Raw genomic sequence first — 17,400 nt, forward strand, 5'->3', positions numbered from 1 at the left:
GAATGCACCATGCTTTAATTATAGTCAATTCTTTGAAATATTTGTACAGCACTTTTGTAAAAGAAGAACTGCTATGCACAGTCTCTTGGTGTTTTCTCCACTGCTTAAGCATATTCTGAGAAGGTTTTAGAGAACTCCTGTATTACGTTCCAGAGAGACCAAAGTTTTATAAAAGTTTGAGAATCTAATTCATGTTTAGAGGGTTTTTTTAATATGTTCCATCATGCTTTTTTGACCAGAACCTCACACACAATGGCAATTATACAAGAAGGATGCTGTGTATTGTTCCTTCCCTTATGTGAAATTTTTACAAATGCAGGATATTGTTACACAAAGTTCCTGAAATGAGTGATGCAGGTCCCACATGAATGGAGATGAAATTTTGCAAAGGAGATAGTAGTCTACTGTTGTTATTTGCTGAAACCAGCCGGCAGCATAACCCAAAATAATTATGCTCATTCTCTTTGGTGTTATGTTCTTTCTCTTACATATAGGATAGAACAATTTTGTAAAAATGATCCTTACTGACATCTCAATTCAATGAACTCTTGTCAGGAATTCTCTCTATAGTCTGAACAAAAGTAAGTTAATTTACAGTTATGCAGGTTCAATGCATTTCTGAGAGGATTGAAGTTTTAGTTGTGTTTACTAGTGCAGTTTTACTCCCTGTCAGCTAAGTGCTTTGGGAGAGATTTGCCACCACTCTTTAGCCTTCTAAAGCCATCTCCTTAGCTGGTGCTTTTGGACAAGTCAGGTGTACATCCTGTATCATTTGCAGTTACTTTGGATTCAATACAGTTTGTTTCTCAGTCCTGTAGTTTTCTGCTCCTGTGGCTGTTGGGGCATGTGCAGTTCACACACTCCCTAGAGAGCAAACTAGCAAACATCAGTTTTCTTCTCCAAACCTCCTGCCTCCTTCATTGCACCAGGCGTGTGCTGTGGGATTCCTCTCAGAGAAGGGAAGAGGCAAAAAGCCAGCCTAGAAATCCAGTCAGTAATATTGCATGATACATGAAAAGCATCTTGAAAGGGTAGTAAAGAGAATGGATATGAAGTGTTCAGTGAAATTTGTAAAAGTCATCACATCAATGCATCACAAAGATCCTAGAAATACAAAAGCTGAAATGCTGAAAGTGAGACAAGTGACATTTCTGTAGATACTAACACAACTCACAGGAAGTGCTGATCCAAGAGCGTGCATATTACTCCAATTGTAAAAATTTTTCATGTTCTCCATTTTTTTTCCACACCAAAGCTCTAGCAGAGATTTTTGTGGTGACTGGGAATTTGATTATTTGAAACAAATCACCTGTGCTTCTTTAAACTAGGATTCCTATCAGTACATACCCATAAAAAGGTCTGATTAAAAACAAACAAAAAAGAATGCTGAACAAAAGCTTTGATTCAGCAAGATTTTGAATACTCTGGCTCAGTTCCATGTCACACAAACACAAGCAGAGGTTTAATTGTATGCCTTAAAATAGATAGAATTGTTAATGTGTATAAAGTGCTCTGTGCTTAATTTTGTTAGTGCCAGCTGCTTGGCACTTATTGGGGTTAAGACTTTTGATTTTGTTCCTTTTAAAATAGGTGTTAGTTCAAAATCATGAAAAGCATCAGTTTTGAGAAAAAGCAAGGAGAGGTACTAGGTGTCTTCAATATGTAATGGAAATATTATATGCAAATGGAATGAAAAAGAACAAGCCAGGACTTGTTGCTTATGAATTATCTACACTGAAAAGAACTCTCTTTGAGGATACCAGGCTGGTACGTTTTATGTTTATTTATTTAAGGAATTTGTGTATGAAATTCCTTTATTTCTGAAACAACACAAGCATCTCCATCAAACTGATTTTTTAGCAACTCTGTACATTCACCTGAAAGTCAAGGCATTTGATTGAAAGACAAAGAAAGGTTGGGTGAATTCAAGTTAGATATTGAAAAGATTAGCACAGGTAATGTATAAATGAGTAAAAGAACAAACATCTCAGTGGTATCTACTTTAAAACATTTGATGTCCCAGCTGTTTATCCTGTGTCAAATATAATTCTACTGGACCAGCAGAAAAATCATAATCATAAATTATGAGAATAAAAATACTGCGTATAAAGCTTTCAACATGTGTGTGCTTGAAGTACTGAAAATGCTTTTAGAACATAAAATTGTATGCAAAGAGTAGAGAAATAAAAATACTTGAAAAGTTAATTTTTGAAGTTTTTCTCAGCAAATTACAGATGAGAAAGCTATGTCGCTGGACATGTAGAATTTAATTAATAATTATAAATTACATATTTCTTAGAAGCTGTGCAACTCATTAACTTATAAAATCAGTGTTCTGCAAATTTGCCACTTGGTGGTGCCAAACTGATTTATAAGTCACAGATGTGAGCTGAGACAAGCTGTTGAAATTGTTTCTGAGGCATGTACACTAAGGGATACATAAATTTGCTTGGAAAACTTTGATTTTGTGACAGCACTGGTGCAGCTGTACTTAGCAACATTTGTGGCAACCGTCCCTCAAGCCCCATATCTGGGGTACCTCTCTGTCCCTCCAGTGCAAGAGAGAGTAAGTTAAGTGTATAGCAAAGCTGCATCTATGAGAGTAGAGTTTCAGGAACATTTCTTCCATGCCATGCACCTGGTGAAAAATAATTTGGATCCAGTGATATTCCAGGCATAGTGCATGGGGTTTCTGGCTTTGGGGCTTCTGAAGGCAGCTGCAGGTATGCTGCTTGCAGTCTTATTTTTGTGGGTGTTTGACTGGAGTAGTTCCTGTACAGTTGTGGTTTTAACACTGCCAGAATTTCCACAGGTTTATCACTGAGCTCTATATCCTTGAATTGAAGGGTGATGATTATCCTAAATGTAAATCCAAACAAAAAGACTCATGATTAAATTAACCTTCTTCCATCTCTCAGCTGCAGGGCAGCTCTTCAGCAGGCTTGAAGTTTCTGTTTTATTAAAATGTCTTAATTTGTCACAGTGTTTCAGTGTTATCATTGAAGTGTTTAGCATTGAAGAATATTTGCACCAGACTTAACAACTTTTCTTTTATTTTTCTCTCTCTCAATACTACAGTCCCAAAAGAATTGGTGGAGCTTCACTTGAAATTGATGAGAAAGATTGGGAAGTCTGTCACAGCAGACAGATGGGAAAAATACTTGATCAAGGTACAGTGTGCATGTTGTATTATTCTGCAGTGCTGGAATATGGTTGTGATGAGCAGTTGTGTGAGCAAGCCCTAGTGTGAGCTACAGGAGCCTTGGGCTGTGCCAGCATCCGCACACATCCATCAGATCCCAGCTTAACTTGCACTCTGCCTAGGCTTGTGAGAAAGAGGTCTCTGAAAATAGGCACCATCTTCTGCATGTAAAAGAGTGCCCACCCTCGTAATTGGCAGGAAAATACTTTCTTGAATATTAAGACCCTAAATAAAGAAGATTTAGTAGCCTGCAAATGGGTTAAATTGAGCAGAGATTTATACAGTAGCACTTCATTGTATATCACTTGTCTGAATATGATTTAATTACTGTGATTTGGCTGAATTCATGCAGGAACCATACAGAGGTCTTGTAGTATGTGTTAATAATAAAAGAAAGTATTGCAGTGATTTATATCTGCATGATCAGAATGGCACAGCTAAGATGAAAATGTAATTATGCATCAGTAAAAATAGACCATCCCATTGTTTTGCATAATTCTGTCTTGGTATTTTAATTGCAGCTGTGTCTTTGTTGACACTTTACATACAAATAGTTTCCAGTTTAAATAATTTACACTGCTTTAAAAAATAAGAATAGATGGATAGTCAAAATTAATAGTTTACCATTTCCCCTCTGGATATGTTCCATGTGTCTTTTAGTCCACAGAATTGTAATCTTGTTATTGTCTGTACAGCCGTGATCACATCTTTCGTAGAAATACAGCATCTTGGTAATAGCAACCATACAATTAATGGCAAATCCAGCTGCAGGTTTCCCCCTTAAATGCTGTCTGTAAGCTCTACAGAGATATGAATTTGTCTTGAGGTTTGTGTACCCTTTAAGATGATGTTTTTAGGGCTGGGAATGTCTTGAGGATTAATGTGCTGAAGGGCCTTTGTTAATTCTGACCTGTTAACCAACTGTAAAGCATTGATGGTAATCTTTAAAATTAGTAGTGTAGTGATTTATGTAACTTGTGTGTACTTTGTGTATTACCAACTACTGTGGTTACTGAATTGTGTTAAATTCCTTAATAAATCCAAAAACCATTGCAGCAAACTGAGAAAACCCAAGTCGGGCTCATGAACTTATGTACCCCACTGGAGCCACTTACCAGTTGAGTGGTAAGCAGAAAGCAGGGCGATAAAACAAGTTTGAGGGAGTAGTTTGGAAAATCTTCTTCAAAGCAGTTTGGAAATTCTTCTTCAGGGAAGCAGTAAGGAAACCCTCCCTCACACCCCTGTTAAGACCAAGTAAGTGTTAATAAATTTTACTTCATTTAATAGTCTCCAGAGCTAACTTGAAGCTTATTCTGGCCAGTGGTTCAAAGGAACCTTGAAGAACAAAGGAATTTGAATATAACTAATTAGAAAGGTATGCTAATATTGTCCCCAATTCAAAGGAGTATGATTAATTTAGAAAAGCAAGGAAGAGTATTGGGAAATGCCACAAAAGCCAGGAAAAACTGAAAAGGTGTGGAACAACTGAGAGCATTTTTCCTTGATGCCTGCAGTATTGTTCCACATATTATTGATGACACTCTAAGAGGCAAAGTTGACCTGGTTTTCTTTTGTTAGAAACTACTGATGTGTTCCTTTGATAAAATAGGGCTTGATAGGTGTTCTTATTTAGGCAGAAACTTTAGTGGAGGGCATTCAGATTTACATGCCCTTAATATTTATGCATGTATGTATTATTATATTTTGCTTATATGCCAACTATTTGTAAAACTTGCCTCACTTGACTGTTGTGCATATAAAGAGTATCATAAAAACTGTCTCTGAGCTGTGGCTGGTATTTTGATAGAGGGATATATTTTGGGATAGGAAGTGATCATGGTAGTTGAGAGTTCTTTCCTTTCCCTCTTCTGGTGGTGAACCACCCAAGTTGGATCCACCAGCATGTGCTTTAGTTTTTTATGGAAGAAAATGGCTGTAGGTGTCTGTGAGTCTGACTTTTGTCCTCTGCACAAGGGATGTCTTGTGGTCATGTCATGTGTGGCTGAGGTAAAGAAATGCCTGGTCCTAAGCATTCCAACAACCAAGAGGGAGTGTCCAGCTTAGCTGATTTTGAGAAGCATGTAAGTGAGGTCACATTGCACTGTCTTCTGACTAAGTATTTTACTTACCTATTGTCAAAAATAACTTACATTTTTATACAGAGAAGATTTCTCTGCATTGCTCCATCTGAAACCTTCAACATAAAATCAGCACATTCTGAACACATTTCTGATTGTTAGAATTCAGGTGTTTGTAGTCCCACCCAAGGAGACTCCTCTGTCAAGAAGACTCCTCTTTCACATTCCTGCTTCCCTTGTTTAAAGTGAACATTTGGCATGGTAATAGTGTTGGATGCCATCATATCTGCTTTGGAATTATTCGAGAGAGATTTCTTGCAGGCTGGGAAGGTGCTGATCACTCTTAGTATGCAGAAGCCAGGAGTTTCTGCATGCAGCAGCTTTGTGATCAGTGTGAAGCATCCTCTCTGGGAAGGCAGAGACTAAGATTTCAGCAGATTTCAGATCAATGAGATGTGTAGTTCAGGGTTGTGACAGCGCTTGTCAGGAGAAAGCACAATTATCTGGTTTTTAATTGTTGAAATGTAGTCATTTCAGTTTGAACAGATGCTTCATCAGCTCTGATGTCTTGAAGCTTTTGCTTTGACAGTCACACACTTTGTAGCACATGAAGCTTCTCATTATTGCTCTCATACTTAATGACTAAGGAATGAGCAGCAACTGGCATATGCCCTGAGCAAGGGTTTTGATAGAGAGTTTCCCAATGTTCTTCGTATTACGTGGTTGAAAAGGAGACAGAAAGTAGGATAGCCTCATTTTGTGAGTGAGCAGCGATTGTCTCCTGCTGTGACCTTTGGCTTGGCATCAGAGAAGTCCCTGTGCAATATTCTTTAACCTTAGAGCAGGAAAAACTGCTCTTCAGCAGGATCCCTTGTGACCAGTGTTCTTCACTGTTTTCTGTAGGTCCCAGCTTAAAGTCATGCTTTATGGTGTGCCTGAGCTGACCTAACTGCAGTTTACCCTTGTGCCACCTGAGAAGTGGTGTCCGTGCTGGGGTGGTGGAGGGTTGGTAGTGTAGCTGTGGGGACAGGGGAGGGGTAGCAGCCCCTTTGCTTGATTGGAGCCCAGGTGGCTTGTTTTACATTATGAATCTGTTAATCTGTACCTTAGGTGGGTGAAATTTAGGATTATTTTTACTGCTGTTTCCAGAAGAAGCTGCATTCAGATGTGATTGGCAGGTTTCTAAGTAGCTTGGTAACTGTATCTTATGTTAATAATAATTTGTTGACTGGGAGACTGTGCTGTTCTGATTGAGTCCAGCCTTGTAGACTGTAGGGCAGCAGCACCTCATGCACTGATTTGACAGTTGTGATTCAGCAGTGGCACTTCAAAATAATTCCAGCTGGAGATGTAGCTGTGATCAGCTTTTGCCTCCTCATGGATATTTCCACTGGAATTGCCTCACTGAGTGGAGATCCCACCATGTGTCCTCAGCTGATGAGCAGCTTGTCTCTTCTCTGAAAATTGGCTTAAGCACATCTGAGTTGTTTAGGAGGAGAGGGAATTTCTTCTTCACCTTTATTATTTGAGCTCATGCTGATTCAATCTATTTCTCCTCTACTGCTGCTTTTTCTGGTGATAGGATTTTTTTCCCCATATTGGTGTGGTTGAATTTGTTTGCTTTAAATAAATTGAAATTGGCTATATTTAAAGTATTTTAAAATATTTGTCAAGCAGCTTGAAGCTCAGGATATTTTTGTAAAGAGTAATAATTCCATGGTGTGGAGTGAGTAGCAGTTGCATTTGTTATCTGCAGTGGAGTTGAAGGACTCAGAGGGCCCCAAGAGACCCTGGCAATTTGTCTGCTAAGTGCTGCAAGGAGATATAATAGGAAGTCATGTCTGCTTGAGGGAATTTATATTCTAAATAGACAGAAATAGAAAAATGTGAGATATGTGTACAGCAAAGGCAATAATGATTCTTCCCATTCCAGAATCATGCTACCTAATTTAGACTAATTTAGTTTAGAGAATCTGGTGGTGATCAGGACCTCCATGATTTCCTCTTCCATAAAAATTCAACAGTGCTTGCTAGTGTGCCTCAGTTTTATTTTTTGTTTTTCTGTAAGACTTTCTGACTGCAATCCCATAGAGATCGCATGTGATTAATTATTGTGGTAAAGTACTACTAATAAAAAATTTTAAAGTTGCTTTTTTCTCCTAACCATAAATTATGCTTATTTTGTTTGTAACAGATATGTCAAGAATTCAACAGCACTTGGGCTTGGGAGATGGAAAAAAAAGGATACCTAGAAATGAGTGTTGAATGCAAACTGGGGATTCTGAAGGTACACATTCTTCAGCTAAGGTTCTAAATTACTGCTTCCTCACTCACTTTAAGGTCTTGCAAACTTAGCTTGACTGAACCATAAGCACATATATTAAATATAGACCTGATCTTGAACAAACATAATATTGTTCATTGTAGTGGGATGAATTTAACTGCATGTAACACTTTGCTTGCATATTTTTCACATTTTGTGTGAAAATAGTCTCATGCTTACTGCTTTGTCAAGAGCTCTTTGTCTGTGTAATGCACACTTTGAAATGTGTTTGTTTCCTTGCTGGATTCCAAAGGCAAAATGGGACTTCATCTTTTGTGGTCTTGACAAAATTGTCAGGGTTGGTTCCAAGTTATGTATGGATTCTCTTGTAGAATGAGATAATTTGTGCTATGTAATAAAATTTGATAATTATCTTTCTAAGCCAGCCACGGTAAAAAAAAAACCAAAACCAACCCTTGTCTCATTTAAAAACAACATGGTCTGGAAAAAACCTATAGCTACAGCTGACACACAAATCTAACAGAGAGAGGCCTAAAAACAAGTCACACTGAAGTGAAATGAGCTGATTTTCTCTTTTCTGTTTATATTTTTGATATCTCACCAGTGTTTACTTTTTCAGTATCTCTGCGAATGTCAGTTTGATGACAATCTAAAGTTTAAGAATATCATTAACGAGGAGGATGCTGACGCCATGCGCCTGCAGCCCATTGGTCGGGACAAGGACGGCCTCATGTACTGGTATCAGCTGGATCAAGAGCATAATGTCAGGATGTACATAGAAGAACAGGATGATCAGGATGGATCCACTTGGAAGTGCATTGTTAGGTATTCCTTTTTTTTTATTTTGTGCAGTTTTTAGATGTTTGTGACTCAGGCTCAGAAATGTCTGTCAATAAATCTTCATTTCTCATGCAGTAGGGTTCATGACAATGGGATTTTCTGCATTGAATCTATGTTCTAGTGAAAAATCATGTACAGAAATAACTCACAGATTTGTTGGTGGCAGCTATCACATAATATGTTTCCTGCTAGTTCAAGCTGCAATGAATATATAGAAAGGGTAGCAAGAGAAGACTGTCTTGAGGATGATGGCTCCATATTCCTTACTGGCCAGCTAAATGCCTTAGAAAACAGAACACTCTTGCTTCCCTAACTTCAGCTTTGTTAGGAAAGCTCCAAGTAGACAGATTTGTTCTTGGAGAAATTATATTGCAATTATTCCTGTTGGAAGGAAGCCAGAGGAGGCCAAGGATGTGCTCAGAGGGCTGGAGTACCTCTCCTTCGAAGACAGGCTGAGAGACTTGGGATTTTCCAGCCAGGAGAAGAAGAGGATCCAGGGAGAACTCAGAGCCCTTGCTAGTACCTAAAGGGGTTCAGGGAAAGGCTAGAGGGATGTGTAGTGACAGGACAAGGGGGAATGGGTTCAAACTGACAGAGGGCAGATTTAGATTTCGTGTTACACAAGAGTTCTGTGAGAGTGGTGAGGCCGTGGCACAGGTTGCTCAGAGAAGCTGTGGCTGCCCCATTGCAGGAAGTCTTCAAGGCCCGATTTGATAAGGCTTTGAGCAACTTGGTCTTGTAGGAGTCCCTGCCCATGGCAGGGAAGTTGGAATGGCTTGACAAATACAGAAGTATTTAAGCCACTATCAACAGACCATAAAAATGATAAGCATCATTATGAGTTACATGTTGTAGGGGAATAAAGTAATTGTGTCCAGACAGACAGATTAAGAGCTGATCCATGCATCATCCCTCTCTTCCATGCATTATAGACTCCAAAGTTCATTGCCAAAGGAAGAAGAAACCAGAGTTCTGCTGGGAAGGTTCTAACACTCCACACTCACAGCAGAAAACCACAGTAATGCATTAAGAAATCTGAAATGGTTTTAAAACCTGTGAGACTCTACATATTGTGATTGTTGCTGGCTTCCTTTCTTTCTGTAAACCTGGCAAAAACAAATTGCTGAACATTGACATTGAAAAACAGATGTGAGAGCCTTATTATTATAGTCCATTAAGAAAGCAATGACTGTTCAATCATTGCTCAAACTCTTTATAAATTAAGGTGATTTTTTTTTAAAATTGGATGTGCAGTATAAATAAGGAGTTACAGTGCACTGAGATTCACTCTCAGACAGATGTGCACCAATGATTTTGCTGTCATAACTTGAGTTGATGGAGTTTTCTAGACGACTTGGTGTTGTTTGTTGCATGTCCTAAGGATAAGCACTTGCAAAAATTATCTAAATTAATTTGCTGTTTGCTTTTGCAAATTTCACTCAAATTATATGGTTGCTTCTTTGGTGCGCGAGCAGAGAGCTGTTGTTGGTTCACTGCTGACAGAAAAAAAGAAACAGCAAAGAGTAATCAGTGATGCTTAACAAGAGGGTAATTAATAACAGAACAAGTAGCAGCTTGGATCTGGACCCAACAGTAATTGAGATGAGATAGTTAAGTAGATATGGTCCTTCCAAAAGCAATATTTTTATTTTGGTATGGATAAATTGAAAGGTTTCTGACTGCAAAGGTGCAGCCGCTGGTGGGACAAGCATTTCAGTTTGCTTGTGTTTTCACTATATAACTCTAGAAGGTTTTCAGGGTAATTAATTTAAGGAGATAATGTTTGTTTACTCCTCATGAATCCCTTTGGAGTAAGTAAGTGCCTTATCAGACAGTGTGTTTTTGTCTTCTAGAAACCGCAATGAGCTTGCCGAGACCCTTGAGCTCTTGAAAGCGCAAATTGATCCTGCTCTGTTGAAAAACAACAATTCTCAGCAGGAGAATTCATCACGAGAAAGTCCAAGCATAGAAGATGAAGACACCAAAAAGGGTGAAGAATCAGCCACACAAGGTTTTCTGCCTTCTTTTCTCAAAGTTTAAGTGTTTTGTTGTGGCAATGTTAGAATTTTCAGCCTCTAAAAAAGTTTAGGACTTTAAAAAAGCAAATCAAGTAAATATTGAATACTTTGAAATTCTGAATATATTTGGAGGTTTTTCAATGCATATTTAATCTCAAACACTTATTTATAGGAAGAGAGCTGTGTTAAAAATGTTTTCTCAGTAGCTGTTTTTTTGCTGTACATTTTGTATAATATTTTAAATCCTCATTATTGTATGTTTTTGTGGAGCATTGATCCTCTGCCAAACTTCTCCTGTTTTAGCAACATTAAAATTTGAAAAAGAAAAGAAATCTTCTTGTGCAATGCCATGATTGAAATCAAGACTGTATTGGGTGTGGTGTTTATTCTTGCTTTTGAGTTAGAATCAGAAAAATATAGGTTATTTCCTTAAATGTTTCACAGTTGACACAATATTTCAAGAAGACATGAGCTGAAGTTAAAACAATTTAAAATGCTAAAACATTGTTGAAGTGAGGTTGTCCTTATCTGCCTCCATTATATTGTTGTTACTAAAATCACAGAATTATGTAGGTTGGAAAAGATCTCCAAGATCAAAGCCAAGAACTTTTTTCCTTCCGTATTATCATGTTATTGCACGTATTTAGTAACTTGCCTGACTTGTTGGTTTGTGCATTGGTTTTGCTAAGTATCAGTCAGTATTTGAAGTATTTGACTTTTTGAGAATCTGGTCTTCTTTCAGGTCATGAAAAACTAGAAGCCTGTTATCCCAAGTAATTTTACCCCAGTTTTACTACCTGGTCTTACTATTTAGTTAAAATGCAGGAAAATTTTTTTACAATCAGAAGCCAATTTTAAGTATTCTAGTGTGTTAGTCAGTGTTTCTACAAATATGTTGAAGTTAACTGGATATGTGGAATTAGCCAAGGTTTGTCTTGGTTTTGAGTATCAGAGAGAAGGAATTACTATTCTATTTGTCTTTGCAACAAGCAGTGTAGAACAGAAGAAATAAATATTTAGGTAACATTGGAGTTGTTGTGGAGGTACTAAGAGATTATTCTAGAAATGATGGTAAACTGTGATAAAACCCACCAGAATTATCTTTCAGTCTGAGGCATTTCCAGTATCTAACTCTGCATATAGGTGCCAGCACAACCTGCATAGTTACCAACACTGCAGAATTAATTCCATGTACTGATTGTGCTTTTGTCTCAGTCAAGCCAACTTAAATCATCTGATTAAGACCTCTTCTTCAGATACAATTTTGCTTTACGTTGAATTCAGGAGCAGCCATTTTAAATGTCTCTACTGTAGATAATTCCGCAAATCTTGCGGCACACTCACCTGGCTCAGTACTTGCATTAGGCTGTGTATTGGTGTAAAAATCACCTCTAGGCACTAGTTGCAGAATCACAGAATAGTTTGGGTTGAAAGGCATCTTTAAAGGCCATTTAGTCCAACCTCCCTGTGATAAGCAGAGACATCTTTTACTGGATCGATTTGTGCAGAGCCCCATTCAGCCTGACCTTGAACACTTCCAGTAATGGAGCAGCCACAACTTTGCTGGGCAACCTGTGCCTCACCAGCCTCACAGTGAAGAATTTTTTCCAAATATCTAATCTAAATCTCTCTTCTCTTAGTTTAAAGTCCTTCCCCCTTAAGACCCCTTGATGTACTGGAAGATGCTACAAGGTCTTTCCAGTTCTTTCTCCAGGCTGTCTCTCAGCCTGTCCACAGCAGAGGTGCTCCAACCCTCTGAGCATCTTCATGGCCTCATTCCTACAGGTGCATGTCCCATGTATGTAATGAATAATGAAATTATTTACATTTGTGGTGATTTGAGTGCTGTCAGTGTGTCCACAGAACATTCCTTAGAGCCTTTCAGTTGAGAAACTGTAGTATCTCCTCCTTGTAGTCCAGGGATTGCACTGAAGGCCCTACTAAGAGGTAGGGAAAATATGCAGGAAGACCTGACACTTGTTGGCTTTGGCCATTTTCCACAAATCTTTGAAATAGTACATGCAAATACATGGTAACCTAACCCAATGCTTGTGTGTTTAGTGGCCTGACTGACTCTAGTAGTGTTAGGAGAGCTTGTGCGTTGACTGAGTCACTTTGTGTATATGTGAAAGGTTTTGTGATTAGTTCAGGGAGTTAAACTATAGAACATCTGTTGGTTTTTGGTATGGAGAGGTTTTGGGATTCTGGTGATCCTTAATGAAGTTTGGGAGAAAACTGTAGGTGATGGGAAGAAATGGCTGAGCAAAGTTTAGACAGACAGAAATAGAGGGAAAGTGGAAGAACTTGGACACAGAGAAAATACCTCATTCTCACTGCTACAGTCAAATATCTTTGCAGAGGCAATTATAGGGGCACTGAATGGGCATCACTTCTTTGAAGGGGGAAAACCCAGCCTTGAGCCTTCAAAATGTGCACCTCTAGAGCACCTTGCCACTTCTGGAGCCTTAGAGATGCATCTTTACTGTACTGATACTGAGATTTATCTGGATACATGTCTTGTATTTGAAAATAGAAGATCTGTGAATTCCTCCTCACTGTTCTTTTCTAAAATGCTTAATTTCTTTGATGTAATCATTAGCTGTCATGTCCTTTCCCTCGTATATTTTTAACCACATTCAAAAGCTCTCATCATGCAAAAAAACCTGCGCTAGCTCAGTTGGAGAGGGGTGAGCTAGAAGGAAAAAAAAAAAAATCTTTTTGTTTGCAGTTGGGGCATGCCTGCAAAAAAAAAGCATCTTCCAGGTGGCAGGAGCTGCTGTTCTGGTACATACGGTGCTATAGTACTTGCTTCTTCTAATTAGTACTGTGTCTGGCTGACACAAAATGATATTGTTAAAATATAAAACCCTGAACTGTCAAGAGGCTGTGGTAAAAATAAATAACAAACTGAAGTGCATAGTGACAAAATAGCTGTATGGTTTATTTTAAGTGCTGGAACTGTACTTCAAGCCCTAATGATCTAAATCTGAGTTAGCTAAGTGGAATAACCTGATTCTTTAAGCTCTGCAGGTTTGCTGGGATATGCTACTATTCATTGCTTATTTTAAAAACTGCAGATGAAGTGAGTGTAGAATATTGTCTGCATGTAGGAGATGTAGTCATTGCCTGGAGAACCTGGGTGAATTTTGCCGTAAGCCACAATGCTGAATGTCTTTTCTCTGAACTGTTGAAATACAATAGTTAAATGTGTCTTGAAATAAAAACATGTATAAACAAGGGACTCGTTTCTCTGAGGAATTTCTCTTGAAGGCCATGGAATCTTACGCCATGTTCTGTTTTCTGCAATAGCCCAGGGACTCAAGTGAGATTTCATGCCTCTGCCTAGGTTTTATGTATCCTCTGGAAGTATTGTGATAATACTGAAGAAGGGACTGAGTTGTGTGTTGAAGGAAGGATAAATCCAGAGTTCTGCTGCTGGCTTCTGAAATTTAGGTTTATCTTGATATATAACTAGTCTGAAGAGTGGTTCTATAGCTAAAAATTGTCAGCCCACTTGTTTAATGACAGTGTTAGACAAGCTAGATTTCTACTAATTCAGTAAGAGAAGAGTCCTTTGTGCAACTTGGGCTGTTGGGTTTTAGGTATGCCTCTGTTTTGATGAAGTTCTCTGTAATCCTATAGGTCCTCTGGTTGTTTCTTAACTGTTTTTCTCTGTCAACAGAAAATCAATTGAAAATCAAAGAAGAAAAAGAGGAGGTAGAGGAACAGTCAGTGGAATCGGAAAGCCTTCCTCCTCCTGTGGTCAAAGAAGATGAAAATGCACTTAAAATTGAGAAAGTGGAAGAAAAAGAAATTATAAAACTGCCAGTAATAGTGAAATTAGAGAAACCTTCAGAACACAATGAAGAAAAGCAAACTGTCAAGGAAGAAAGTGACTCCTTTAAGGAAAATGTCAAGCCTGTTAAAGTAGAGGTGAAGGAAAACAAAACAGAACCCAAAGACCTAAAAGAAGTGAAAAGCTGTATGGACAAAATAGCAGTTCATGAGCCAGAGAGGTTAGAATTTTGTGTTAATGTCAAAACTCCACAAGAAATTGTGGAGAAATCTGTGGAAGAAAGTGAAAAACTTAAAAATGACCAACAGGCAAAAATACCACTTAAGAAGCGAGAGATCAAACTGACAGATGACTATGACAGTCCAATAAAAGGGCCCCTGTGTAAATGTGTGACTCCAACAAAGGATGTCTTGAAGGAAGAAGGGAAACCAGAAGAAGAAGCTTTTAAGAGAGTCCCTACTATTACTGCTCTATGTCCTGATGGGAAAGTGCTAGTAAATGGAGAGGTTAGCTGTGAAAAAATAACCCCAAGTGTCATACAAAATAATAAGTCAGAGCACTCTGCTAGTGCTGTGGAAGACAGCACTTCATTAAAGGAGAAAAATGGAAAAAGCGGGGAAAAAGTATCAGATTCCTTAAATTCTGTTATAAAAACGTGTGAGATTGAGAAAAACGCAGTAACTGTGCTGAAAGAGATGGGGGCTGTGGTCTCTGAGGTTTCTAATCAGAAAGTGCCTTCAAAGGAGGAATCTAGTCCTGTGGAAAAAGAGTCCCTTGACAGCACAACTACTGAGGCGATAACAGAAGAGGCTTCAAACTCTGAAGACTGTGCCAAAACAACTGAAGAGAAACAAGCCACTGATCTCAAAAATGACAGCATGCCACCACCCAAAGAATGTTCAGAGAAGCTAGAGATGTCCCCAAAGGCATCTGCTCCTGAAGAACCGCCTAAGCTTGCACTGGCTGATGAAGAGACTTTGAAAAGTAAAGATGAGCCTGAGGAGAAAAACGACTCTCCAAAAGCTGCTGAGATACCTCCTGCATCCACTTCACCTGTTACAGTAGAGAAACCTGTTCCAGAAAAGGAGGACTCTGATAGTAAAATGGCTCTGCCTGAGGAGAGCAAAGTAGAAGAAAAATCCAGCCCAGAAAAACAAGAGGAAGAGCCAGAAGCTGCCAAAACAGAGCCAGATAGATTAGATGATGCCTGTGCACCTAATCCAGAGGACTCCTCGGAGAGTAAAAAGGAATCTCCAGTACCTAAAAGCAAATTTAAATATAAGCTAGTTTCTGAAGAAGAAACCTGTGCAACAGAAAATAAAGAAATAACTTCTGAAAGACAAAAAGAAGGAATTAAATTAACAATCAGGATCTCTAGTCGGAAGAGAAAGACAGAAACACCGCCAGAAGAGGTCAGCATTGGCCGCACGTTAAGGCGCTCGCCGAGAATATCCAAACCTACTCCAAAAGTTGTGGAGACTCGGGATCAGAAGCCTGAGAAGAAGCGAGCTGAAGAGGAAGAGGAGAAACCTGCAGCAGCACAAAAACCAGAACGAAAAGAAGATGCAAAAAAACAAGAGAAGGAGACAAATTCTAAAGTTAACAAGGTAAGTATAGTTTTATTACTTGTGAGTAAAGAAAACCCCCAGTCTTATCTATAAGGAGAATAGACTCTTACATAGGAATACTGAGGATTATGTTCCTTTGGTCAGCTTTTGCAAGAAACTAGCTTTGCAATCAGTTAGTGACCTCAACCAATTTAAAAACACCCCCTAAGGGAGTGCTAATATCTGGTTACTTTTTATAAGCTTTGACAGTTAATAAATCTGTCACTTAAACCAACCTAAGTAGACCAAATCCACCTGAGTGAATTCTTCTAAAAAATGGCATGATCAGGTGTGAGTCTGTCTGGCTGTGTGACTGAACAGAGACTTGTAACCCTCTGGATTTACTAGATGGATTCTTGTTGGTGTCTGGTCAGAATGATCGTAAGCTAAAAAGGAGCCAACAGATGGGGAAGAATAAAAATATTATGACTTCTGTTTCTAAGTGAAGCTAAAGATATTGTTGTGGTGAATTCATGATATAATTTAGCTTTTCTCACATATGTGCTATACATTTTAAAGTGAGTAGAGGATTTTGTTTCATACTAACTTCTGTTTATGCAGAAGAGATCTTTAAAAGTACCTGATGTAAATATATCACAGATCCATTTGTATGGTGTGCTTCTGAGACTGTGTATTTATAAATAACCCTTTATTAATTTATCTTCTGTTTTCTCTGGATGTGCAGCACAAAACAAAAGATGTGTTATGAGTTTGTATTTTTTAAGTGCACTTTTTAAAATCAACTTGTAAAATCCTATTAATTTTCCATGGCAACATATTTTTGACTGATGTAGTTTTCCCAAAGCATTCTATTACTCAGAATGTGAAAGAAAGTTTTTTACATACTGGTATATTGAATAACCTTAATAAAATGAACAAACACTTGATTTTTCAGTGAATGGTAATATCTATACTGAAAAATGCTGTCACATGCACAGGGAAATGAAAACCAAATTTTTCATTTGAAGATTTTAATTAAAAAAGAAAACATGTGGAAGTAAGAGGGATTGTAAGTCCTGAAAGTTATTAGTATTTTGAGGTACTGTTGCTACAGGTGTTTTAACTGTTTTTGCTTGATTTCTATTTGTGAAAGAGCAAGAGATCTAAAGATGTTTACTTTTCTAAAATAGTTATGATAGAGGAAGAAGTTTGAGGTGGTTAAGCTTCTGTCATTTAAACAGGATGAAGAACATCAGAATCTTTAATTGCTTACTTTTTGTCTTGGGGTTCCTTTTCTTTGTAAAGATGGGTCTTATAAAAACTGATTTGAAGTTATGATGCTGTATGATGAATCTGTAGCCTAAACTGAGACTCTGTAATGGATTTCAAGTACCTTTGCTAGTAAAGCTTAAGTAACAGTAAAATCTCTAAACAGGTAGAAACTAATGCTAAGAACCTGAAACAAAATTTTGCCAATATGACAATTGCTGCTTTGGTACAAGTCCATCCTGCAGAAGAAATAGACTATTTTGGGCATTTTAGTTTATTCAGCTTATTCAGGTCTGTGAATAATTTAGTCAAAATCCAAAAAATATATTTAATTAAAAAGCTGGAAAAATTATTTTCCATTTTCAG

General features: G+C 38.0%; 1 protein-coding gene across 1 annotated transcript in view; it reads left to right on the top strand.

The window, feature by feature from the left end:
- The window catches only part of RSF1 (remodeling and spacing factor 1), a 61,037-nt gene that overhangs the window by 22,506 nt on the left and 21,131 nt on the right, over window positions 1-17,400 (top strand). The window contains exons 2-6 of the mRNA XM_064720351.1: window positions 3,079-3,170; window positions 7,475-7,567; window positions 8,184-8,389; window positions 10,258-10,415; window positions 14,105-15,825. Of these exons, the coding sequence (XP_064576421.1) occupies window positions 3,079-3,170; window positions 7,475-7,567; window positions 8,184-8,389; window positions 10,258-10,415; window positions 14,105-15,825 (2,270 nt within the window). The remainder of the gene's footprint in view (window positions 1-3,078; window positions 3,171-7,474; window positions 7,568-8,183; window positions 8,390-10,257; window positions 10,416-14,104; window positions 15,826-17,400) is intronic.

Source organism: Zonotrichia leucophrys, chromosome 1 (genome assembly GCF_028769735.1).
Source record: "Zonotrichia leucophrys gambelii isolate GWCS_2022_RI chromosome 1, RI_Zleu_2.0, whole genome shotgun sequence".
NCBI classification, from domain to species: Eukaryota; Metazoa; Chordata; class Aves; order Passeriformes; family Passerellidae; genus Zonotrichia; species Zonotrichia leucophrys.